At 35.7% G+C, this 12,114-nt stretch overlaps 1 protein-coding gene across 2 annotated transcripts in view; it reads left to right on the top strand.

The window, feature by feature from the left end:
- Positions 1-581: 581 nt before the first annotated feature.
- The window catches only part of itga6a (integrin, alpha 6a), a 30,626-nt gene continuing 19,093 nt past the window's right edge, over positions 582-12,114 (top strand). For both annotated transcript variants that reach the window (XM_051118937.1, XM_051118938.1), the window contains exon 1: positions 582-844. In XM_051118937.1, coding sequence (XP_050974894.1) covers positions 663-844 — 182 coding nt within the window. In that variant the 5' untranslated portion in view covers positions 582-662. The remainder of the gene's footprint in view (positions 845-12,114) is intronic.

Genomic DNA, 12,114 nt, shown 5'->3' with positions numbered 1-12,114 from the left:
GGGTTAATTTTGTGCCCTGAATGCACAAAAATTATATTATAATATATAATATTTTTGACAATAGTGACAAAGACCATTGATGACATACATTAGAATTAAACGTGCAATAAGCAAATATGCTAAATGAGCACTGACACAGTGTAGCAACGACCAGTGTGTGTGCAGACTGTGATCTGTGACCAGTCCTGTGTTCAACCCTGTTCCGGAAAGATTGGATTGTATGCCATACACATTTTTACATTTTAATCATATGCACACATTATTATATTTTTAATTTCGTAATGTAATTGTGTAATTTAATGATCTTAAGTTTTAATTAATTTTGCAAGATTTAAATGAATACCCAGAATGTATAAGTGCACACATTTGTCTTATGAATATTAACCCGACAATAAATTCAAGCACTTTGAAGACACATTGTTCATAAATCACAGCCGTGTGGATCGGGTGAGACCGGGTGAGACTCATCCATCTCTCAATAGTGACGTAGGGCACTGAGGGGACAGGAGAGAGAGGAGGGGCGGCGGGTCCCTCTCTCTCTCACACTCTCTCTCTCTCTTATTGAGCGCAGTGCAGTGCGGATTACAGCTCCTGTCCTCTCAGTGCAGCGGGAACTACCGCAAACAAGGGCTATATTCATACAACCATATTAATTACAGGCAATGGAGCTCTTTGAGCAGGGGCTCTCTCTGAACCTGTGCATTTTTTCGTTGCTGTTATGGACTTCTACAAGTGCATTTAACCTGGACACGCAAAACGTCCTTAGGAAGAATGGTCAACCGGGCAGCCTCTTTGGATTCTCTCTCGCCTTGCACCGGCAGCTCCAGCCTTATGATAAAAGAATGTGAGTAGAATCAGTTATTGCATATCGTTGCGATTAATCGAGATAATTGACTGATCTGGAGTCTGATCAGATGCGCGCTTAAGCCGCGCTCCAGACCCCTTTCATCTTCCGTTCATCCTGCACCTGTGCCCCGTTCCGTTTTAAACAGTTATGTTACTTCTAACTCCTCTATAAGAACATGAAACGATGCGTTTGACAGTCTAATAAAGAAATAAGCATCTCTTTTTGAATAGTGAAATGTTAGTGATTGTATGTCCGAATGGTGATTAGTCCATTAATCGTCCAGCACTCATCGGTATTGAGCTGCGGCATGTGGGGGGAGGCATGCTGCTTGAAGAGGCTACCGCTTGCTTACAGACAACTTAACAATACCCAACGTGATGCGACAAGTCACCAGTGGACAATGGCTTTTCACACTGAAAGAATTCAAAGAGCAATATCACAAAGTCCGATCTTGAACGTTCTTCAGTGCTTATTTTCATTACTTTAGATTTTGCATAGAATATCATTCGCATACCATAAAAAATGCTTTGGCTGTACATGGCTGAGTTGATTAAATGGCTATTTGGAGATTTTAAAAGTTTTTAAAAAGTTACAAACACCAAAAGTATACAAAATTAACCTTATTTTGAAAATTGTAGTTGGTGCTGTTTTGTCTAAACCACATCAAGTGCCATTTTGGGTTTCTCAAAGAACCTTTAAGAAAACAGATCCTAAAAAAAACACTTTTTCTTAGTATGAAGGCATTTTAATACTCTTACACTCTAAAGAACTTTTTGTGCATTGGAAAGGTTCTATGGATGTTAAAGCTTCTTAATGGAACCATCAGTGCCAATAAAGAACCTTTATTTTTAAAAGTGTATGTGCCAGAAGACTTATATAATATTGGTTTATTATGCATACAAGCTTGTCTTTTAACTTTTTTGTTGTTTTGCTTTTATTAGTCAGGTTGGCCATTTAGTTTTCAGTTCAGTTCTGTAAACCTTTCTCTCAGATCTGTTCTCCGCCTGGTTCAATTAAGGTTGGGATGCTATGGTCTAAGGCTGTAAAACATCTGTCATGATGGGGCACTAACTTAGTAACTTAGTGCTCCTTCTTGGACTATTTTGAAGTGTAAAGACAAGTCAACACAGTAGGTTTGCATCTATTTTACATTTTGGTGACTTCATGATTTGGCATGAATTTGTACAATCTTACACCCTTCTGATGGTTTAAGTGTGGACTTTCATCCTTACTTTTTTTTTTACTAAAAATAATTAATACAAAATGGCCAACTTATAAAATAGTTGTTTTCTCAGATCCGTTTGTAGTCAAATAGCAACCTCCTTAACTAAGTCCAGTTGGTAATCTAGAGTTAAGATGAAAGAAATAATGTGCTGCTTTGTAGAGACAATTTCTCTGCATGCTCAAAAGATTCAGGATTTGCAATTAACAAAAAGGCTGAATGATTTACTTAGAGTGTGAGGGGGGGTCACTGGCTAAATAGAACACACAGGCATTTCTGTGTGTGTCTGTTTGTTCATTTGTGAGTGTGTTTAAACAGTTGTGTGAAATGAACAAGTGTGAGTTTTCTTGTGTGTGTGGTGAAAGACACCTGTTTACAGCAACTATGGTGCCATGAAAATGTGTGGCACCTGTGACCAGTCTTGTCTGTTTGTCTGTTTGCCCTCCTATTGATGTGTATTTCTAGGCCTTTTCATATTTACTTCCAGTCTTGTGTGGATTTTGTTGACTGTTGCAGGGTTAGTGGATGGTGTAGGTAATGTATGTGAATCAGTATATGGTGGTGCACAATCTTTGAATGTCTGCCAGACTGCTGCTACCAGCACTTCCTTTCTTTTTCTCAAATCGCTACACATTATTGTCCAAGTAAGAAGCAGTCAGCTGTAGCAATATGTGTGCATTTCCGTTTGTGTATTCACAGATATGTGTCTCCTCTTAAATGTGAAGACCTAATGTTTCACCAAAACTTTTGTAGTTAAATACATTGTGGGTTACTTTTGACATGAGGTGAGAGTTTACTTTGTTTGACTGTTGTAGTTTAGCCTGTTTTGATCAGCACATTGGCTGCTTGGGATTCTTCAGCAGTTTTCTCTGTTTACCCCGAATGAGGATCAGTTCTGTGGGGTTAAGGTTAGGTACACAGAGGAGTCTACCAAGGACAGGAAATGAGGGAATATGTTTCAGACAGTCTTATTCCTTCAATTCCACTATTATTATGAGAACATTTTTTGCAATGTACAAACAGTTTGAGTTGTGTCGCATTCTGTTCAGCATTCTCCAAAGTGTGTGAACAGAGCTCAACTCTGGTGGTACAACCGCAGTGGGATCTGGGTGTTGAAAGCCCATTTGTGCTGCATGACTGCATTTCCCTTAGTCAGTGCTGAAGCCGTTTTCACATAGGTTTTGAGATCTGTGCTAAAAGTTACACTTCTTTAGTAACAAGATGATTTTGGACAGAATGACAGTGTGAGATCAAGTTTTGTATACTTGCTGATTATGTGAGTAGATGCAGATGAGTAGAAACTTGTTTACCTGTGTCTTCTAACAGATGCTTTACAAGTAGGGTAGATGTTAGTAGCTTCTTCTGAGTGCCGCACAAAAGGTCTTCCTTCCTGTCATTCTTCTAACTTCCTGTGGTGTATAAACGACCATTGCTCATCTACTCTTATAATCTATTAGAAGGAAGCCACACAATCAAACAAAAAAACACATCTCTCCTGTGAGCATGGAGAACCCTTGATGAACAGGTTGGCATTTGTTTACACTGGAACAGGAGAAATCAGGGAATATGTACACCAGGCCATCTGTGCTCATGTAACTTGAGAGACAGATCGCTAGAGGCCCCTTTTCTTTTCTTTGTGAGAATCATGGCTCCTAGTTGTGTGAATATGTTGGTCTCCTCAGGTGTGTGCAGATTTTTAGCCGTAGAGATTTTAGAAACTTTTATTTTTGTAACAGTACACAACTGTTTCATGGCTTTCATGCTACACAACTCTACAGATGAATAAATATTTGTGAAATGTTTGTGGTTGCACCAAAATTAAAATTTTGGGCTGAAACCCAAACTATAACTGGTTCCACAAGACTATGACCTTAAAATAGCTGATTTATGCATAATACAATACGTAGCTTGCAATGATGGGATGCTAGTTAGTCTCTCACTGTAAGACAAGTGCATCTATGCAGTCTGTTTTAGAATGGGGAAATGTACTGCACATTACAATTTGGAAAATTAAATGTAGACTGAACTTGTAAACGTTTGAATTTTGACTTACAATACACTTGAGAAGTGACTTCTCCATTTGTGTTAGACCATACATCAGACCAGTTACATAGGTTTTATCATGTGCAAAAATAGGTGTGAAAGATCAGTCATGATATTGCATTAAATATTATGCATTCAAAAAACAACTGGACCACAATCTTTCTTTTTACTATAGGCCTATATATAAAGGATTTTAACCCCTTAATTGCCATCCCCCATTTCTGAACATAGACATTAAAGTGCATTATCCAAACCTAAATTGTTATATTTCGTGAACACTTTGGAATACAGACCTAAGGTTGGACTTTTAAAAAAAAAAAACACAAAAAAAAAGACAATCTGCAGATTATTGCAGAAGTGGAATCATTTCAAAATATTAAAGTATTTAAAGAATATTATAAGTAATATTAAGTTATAGAAGTTTAAATTTACTGTAAAGAAAATGCATTTTTTTTATTTGATACAAAAAAAATATTTTACAAAACATTTTTCAATCTAAAATTGCTATAAAATAAAGCCTTATGTCTAAATAAGTTATGTTCCAAATTTAAAGTTGATATTAAAAAAAAGAGGTTCCTGTGAGATGTTACTTATATCACAAAATATAAAAAGTTTTGATTCTAAAATACCATAATACATTTTGTAATATGACACCACCCACTAAGGCGGAGGACACCGCTAAAAGATGGTATGAATGGTATGAATGGCATGAACTTTAAGTTTTTAAGCTTTCAAATGATATATAATTTATGATGATTGATAAAATATGTGATAGAGAAAAAAGACAGCAAAAAAAGAGCATGAACCGGCCCACCGGTGGGAAGGTGACACACATTTCTGTCTCGAGAGATGTTGGTACCATCTAAGAGATGTTTTATCTCTCTGCCTCATTTTTTCTGTGTAATCCCAGACGGACTCGATGATGGTGAGATCAGATCTCTGTGTGGTCCATACCATCTGGTTATATATAGTATATAATGTAGATAAATGTTTTTTTACTATTCAACTTAGGGATGCATGATTAAGGAAAAAAATTGAATTTTGATTAAATTTGTAATTGTGATTTAAATGCGATTAAAAAAAGCCATATCATGATTTCTTTTTTTATTTAATTCAATTTATTGTTCATCCCTAATTCAAGTTGGTTATTGCCTAGCCAATTAATTGAGTGTAGTGACCCATCTCTACCTTCATCAAATACATCAAACCTCAAACATGGACACAACCCGATCTCTTGGCAGTTCGTACATATTTTACGAGGTCGCTAATTCATACAGATTCATAAGAACACCACCCCTAATCCTACCCATCACTGGGGTCTAGACAAATTATACAAAATCGAACGAGTTAGGTCATATAAATTCATACGGATTAGCCATCTCGTAAAATATGTACAAATTGGTTGTGAGATTACATTGATACACAAACACCCCAACACTACTCACCATAACACAACACACACACACACACACACACACAAGACAATCCAATTTAACCAACCACTCCCATCACAACCCAACACACACATCACACCGCAGTGCCATACTCAACACAAGAAGCCTGGCACAATCAAGCTTTGTCAGTGTAGATCATCTCAGACAACTGGAGCGATTGCACTGCTGGATCATTTTGAACAAAGACAAATTTCTAAAACAGTTGCACTGCAGCTTGTGATTAGAAACTCTCTATGAGCAGTGTTTGGGACACACAACAGCTGCTGCAGCTTTGGCACGGATGCTTTTGGACTGTGTAACACTTTGAGAATAAGGGAAAGGTTATGGCTGTGGTACATTTTCTAATGGAAAGATGGAAACGTCTGCATGACTAAAGTGATGAGCAGAGACAGCTGAGTCCAGTCATTTTTCCTCTTCAGTGATGAAGCAGCAATCCAAAACAGGTATTAGCTGAATCATTGGATGAGGGTGCACTGGATAAATCTATTTACAGTAAGACTGTATGTGAAATATGACAGCTGGTAGAAATTCTACCGCAGTTTATCCATGACGCAGTTTTAAAAATGTAAGATTTTATTTATTATTTTTTTCAGTCAGTCAAATCATTTGAATCTGTTTTTACACCGATGCCAAAACCGACTCGTTTGTTATGTATATTTCGTATTTGTGTCCATGAAGTTAAAAAAAAACAAAAAAGATGTTTAGAGTATTAAAAGTAGGGCTGTCAGTTTAACATGTTAACTTAATTAAATAGTTATGAAAAATAACTGAATTAAAATATTTCAATGCAGTTAATGCACTGGCCCCGCCTCCAGACCTGTATGTCATCTCGCATTTCACATAGTTGACCGATGACAAATATAATGCAGGGCAACAGCTTAACAGCATAAATGCAGTTATGCCCTAAAATTCAAGATACTGGTGCAAGAAATGCCCCTGTATGTGTTTTTGTCATATTTATATCATATGATAAGCAATATCACACCAGCAGCAAGAACAATATCACACCAGTGCTGATTTTGTCCCGATCTATCACAAATTTATACAACAGTTCAGCATATAAGAAGTTGATATTGTTATATTTAAAAAAAACACAATATTATGTGTTTTTGCTAAATTTTCCAGAGAATTTTACCTTTAAAGCCATAGCAGAACTGTTGTGCATCTCCGAGCAACACAGCGCTGTTTAGTTTCTGAATGAATCCACGTTTTGAACAAATCATGTGAATCAATGATTCAAAGGCCCATTCATAAAAAGAGCCATTTACTTCTTTCCTGAATGAATCAGCGGTTTGAACGAATCATAAAGGCATTCATCGCCACCTGCTGGCAGATTTGGTTTCATATTTAGAGTATTATTTCATTTAAAAAATAAATAAATAAAAAATAATAATTAAAATGAAAACATTAAAGGGATAGATTAAAATTCTAAAATTAAAATTCTATCATCATTTACTCACCCTCATGTCATATCAAAACTTTCTTTTGTGAAACAAAATAATTTTGAAGACTGTTAGTAACAAAGCTGTTTTGGTTACCATTTACTGTACTGAGATGTTTCTCAAATTATCTTCTTTTATGTTCAATAGTTTACGTTAGGCCGTTATAGCCTAAATGTTTGTGTAATTAGTTTTATGCTGATTCAAATTAATTATATCTTACTAAAGCTACAATTTGTAATCTCTACTTGATACTTTCTCATTTAACACAAAAATAGCTTTAAATAATATTTTCTGGGTATTTCCTTGCGAATTTATTTTGCGATTAATTAGATTAATTAATCAAAACATTATGTCATTAATTAGATTAAAAGATTTTAACCAACTGACAGCCCTAATTTAAAGATAAAAAGCACTATATGGTTGGGAATTTAGTAATGGATTACATTACTTATTTACTTTTTATGGAAAAATATTGCATTACGTTACTTTTGCTTTACTTGTTACGTCTGGGTTGTGCTTTGCATATTTGTTTTTATTATAAACAGTTCTCTTTTGGGCAAAAGCCTTTTCACACTAAATGTGAAATTAATTATATTCAGGGTGAAAGAAAAGAAAATCCATCTGTACAGTAGAGGGAACTACAGTGACCATCTTGTTTGCGAACACAACGCCATCCGTTGTTCATACCATGCTTGCATCCTTATACTGGAGTGTTCATTGTAAATTACAAAAAAAAAAAAAAGTCCTGCAGAGGTGAAGCAGCTGTACAGTGTAGTGACATATTGCAGCCAGCTGCAACCAGCTGTGGGCATAAAGGGTAACAATACACACACTGGTCACTGTCAGTTTACTCCTGTTAATTATAACTGCTGCAGTTTGTCTGTATATGTGAACTCATACACAAACACAGAAGTCGAATTACATCTGAATAAATAAAATAAAAATAAAATAAAATAAAATAAAATTAGCATTTTTATATACAAATAAGCCTGTTTAGATGACTGAGTGAAGATAATTATAGATATGCATTATGGAGATTCAAACACAGCTTTTGAGAAGTTGTTTTGTTTGTAAGGGAATTTTGCTCAGCCTATAAACCTGGTGACCCTGATTAAATAAACCCTCTTACTGTCAACAATGACATGCTTAGACTAATCAAACTCAAATTTTTCTCAGAACAATGAATTGCCTTTCATGTCTGAAAATAAAAGAGGGCAACATTCTTTGGCTTTTTAAGTTAAATGCTGTTTTCCCATCATTTCTCTAATGAGATCTTTTGTCCTTTCTTATACTGGTTGGAAACGGAGAGTGTCAGGTTGACTAGCCACATTCTCCACATTCAACTTTAATGATTTGTCTCAGTCATTAGTCTCTCAGTCCAATAATCACCCAAGGCCAATCTCTTCAACCCTTTCTGGGATTCTGAAGATTAAGACGCAAATACCCAATAACAATAGCAAAACAATAGCATGCTGACTTCATTAACTCCTTCAGTCAGCCTCAAAACAACAAAGGAACAATCTAACAAAATCCAAATGAAGAACTTTTTGCCGTGGTAACCATAGTATGGTAACTACAGATATTTATTGATATTTTTACTCTCGTAAAAACCATCATCGACAGAAACGCATTTTAAAGGTAAAATAACGCATGGAACAACCTGCATCGCCTTTATGGATCCACATGAATAAAGGCCGCAAGATACACAAGATGTCCACATTAAGTGCCATTTTGTTTTCAGTCATTTCTTTTTTACATGATGCTGGGCATTGTTAGGGAAAGTTACTTTTAAAAACAATGCATTACAATATTGTGTTACTCCATAAAAAAGTAACTAATTATGTTACTTAGTTACTTGTGTTAGGTTGCTTTGCATTATTTTTGGCAAATGTAAAAAACCCTTTCACACCAAAAGTGAAATGAATATGCCTCAGGCTGAAAGATATAATAATTTCAAATGTTTACTGTAGAGGGAACAAGGGTTACGTTTGTTTGATATTTTTTGTAAATTATACAGTAATGTGTCCCAACATGGTGAGTTTTATTGTGGTATATTTCGTGTGATGTTTTCATCTCAAATTTTCATATTAAGTCTCATGAGTGGTTGTAGACATTCATAATGGAAATATATGAGTGACAATGCCTATTATCCTGTGATTACAATGAAACATTTCATTCGTCTGTATGGTCGAGTGTCCCAGTATAGTAAGCCACTGGTGGTCTCCTGTGTTCCCACAGTCTGCCTACATGCTGATCTGAATAGACTCACCATGGAAAGTAGATTAAGGGGCACTGGGTGCACAGATGAAACGCTGATGAAACCTCTCAACACCATAATGGCTGGCCTGTTTCCCATGTAGAGAGCATAGTGTTGAGCACTAAAAATCCCGCTCTGGCATGCCATTCTCAGTGTTGTCCATCAGATATGTGTTGAATTTCTCAACCATGATTGAGGGGTGCTGTGGTCCTGGAGCCTTCCAAGCATTACTGTCCACCTGCCACATCTTCGTGGGAATGGCCCCCAAATGCTTGCTGCAATGTTTTTATCATATAAGACTTAGAAGCAAGCTCTTAGGGTCTACTAGAAAGCTAATAAAATAATTTGTCTGTTCAATATTTTATGTCCTTTTACTCAACATACTGTAGCCTCATTGGAAAAATGTGCTTCTACCTAAATTTTTCATAAACGTACAAGAAAATCGTACCAAAAGCATGACAGTGTACATACAATTTACTGCAGTTTACAACTGAAATGGCAAAGTGTCAATAACACACCAAAAGCTTTTGTTCCTTTTCACACGACTAATTTCTAGCACAATAATATGTTATGACCTCAAAACAATATTTTAGTGCAAGATTTGCAAACTATTGTAATTTGAGATCAAGTAACCAGCTCCATATGTACGGCTTTTCTGATATGGTAAACTTGCTCACTAGCTCACCTGGTACAGCACTGTACATGTGATGCAGAGCACTTGCGTAAAAGTCCCGTAACACACTCACACAGGGTAAAATGGCATGGTTGCTTTGAATGTGTCTTTATTTTATGTTTGATTTTGTCAACACTATCAGTTATACAGTGTAAAACGACCATGAATTTAATGGTAAAAGACTGTAAAAATGCTACAGTAAAAAGGGTTAACGATAAGTTCCCCTGCTATATATGGTGAAAAATGATATTGGACATTTTACAGTAGTATACCGTTTTCGGAAGTGAAAAAGAATGTACAATTTACAGTGAATAACTGTAAATTGACATTCCCAGAATTCCATGCGTTACATTTTAAAATTTGATATTTTTTTGTTGAAATAACTGTTTATTCTTAGTTTTTCCTATCAGTTTTGTACATTACGGTTGTATGACACATGTAATGTTGTTACATTAATGTTAAATTCCATATAGTATTTAAAAGCTGCTTGTGATGGGCTTTGGTTCATCGTGTGACTTTCTCATCACCACCTGCTTTTGGTAGTAATCAGTGTACTACTAAGGTACAAAACAGATTTCAGTAGATTGCTATATTAACATTCTATCAGTTTTACGGTATTTAAGTGTAAATTTAAGTTAAAACCGTAAAACCTGAAACGCTGCTACCGTATTTTTTTACTGTAAAATTCTGGCAACCACAGCTGCCGTTGTTATTTTTTACCGCAAAGGTAAGTAGGTGGTATGTTAATTTCAAATGCAATAGACCATAAACTACTTAAGTGACATACTCAACAGATGTAGTTTGCAAACTACAGTAGTACAAACAGCAACCAATGAAATAAAATGTTGACATATTTGATGTTGAATGTGTCATGACCAGTGTCGGGGAAGGATACTTTTAAAAGTAATGCATTACAGAACTGAGTCACTTCATAAAAAAGTTGCTAACTAATTAACTAACTGCATTACTTTTTTATGGAAATTAATGCATTATGTTACTCTGCATTACTTTTTTCTCATCTGAGCTGGGTTTGCTTATATGTTTTCAAATAACAAAAAACCCAAAAGTTATATTTTTGGAAACTGTAAAGGCCCTTTCACACCAAAAGTGAAATGAATAAGCCTCAGGTTGAAGGAAGTGCCTCTGCATCTCACTCCCAATTTTTCTCAACACGGGACGGGAGGTGTCAGAGTGAATAAATGGGAAAACAAAGTAACTTGCATTACTTATTTGAAAAATTAAATCAGATATTTCATTGTTTTACTAGTTACTTGAAAAAAGTAATCTGATTACGTAACTCGTGTTAATGCGTTACCCCCAGTACTAGTCACAAAATGTACAAGAGGTAGCATAATCTCACTTTGCAGAAATTTCACCACAGGCACATTTTTTCAGTGAGCCTGGGTTGTGTTTATTTATTATTTAGGTAGTTTCCCACAGCATTCTGAGCTACTTGATTCTGATTGATTATCAGCATCAGTATTTTTGTATAATGAACTTCTAAACTGATTACTTGACATTTATCAAGGCAGCAATGTTGTGCACAGCTGTGATGGTTTCATGAACATTCATGAGGACGTTTTTTAGTTATTTTGTCTAGTATAGCGAGGTCAGATACACAAATACACTCACTCACACGCCAAATACTGCCTGGAAAAAAATGACGCCAACATTTTTTTTTTCTTCATTAGTCTTACAATATGTTCCCTGTGTTGACTGTGAGTCTGACAGAGCCAAGCTTTGCTTTCTTTCTTTTTTTAATTATTATTAACTGAAGTGCCAGGAACAGTTGATTCATAAGGGCTGTCAAATAAGTTCAATGTTCTGGAAAGGTTTCATCAGAATAACAGTTGCTGAGCCAGCTGTTCTGAACCGCTGTGTGTGAATCTAAGCAAACTGCTACTGTGTGCTTCACTGTCATGCTGACTTATATTGTCTAGTAAATAATAAAAAAGACAATTCATTGAAAAAATCAAACCACTATAGTTGTGGTAGTAGGCAGTGAAAGAATTTTCCTTCTCTCAGGAAAGGTGTGTCTGGAATAGATTGTGGAAAAAGGGATTGGTTAAGCAGCAGATGGCTATATGGTTATGAACTGAGGTTTATTTATGCAGTGTAATACAGTGCAGATATATGGGTGAGTCAGTTATTGATTCCATGTACATTCAATACAAGC

This window comes from Labeo rohita, chromosome 9 (genome assembly GCF_022985175.1).
Source record: "Labeo rohita strain BAU-BD-2019 chromosome 9, IGBB_LRoh.1.0, whole genome shotgun sequence".
Taxonomy (NCBI): domain Eukaryota; kingdom Metazoa; phylum Chordata; class Actinopteri; order Cypriniformes; family Cyprinidae; genus Labeo; species Labeo rohita.
The sequence above is the reverse complement of the archived record's forward strand: the minus strand, read 5'-3'. Positions and strand labels throughout refer to the sequence as shown.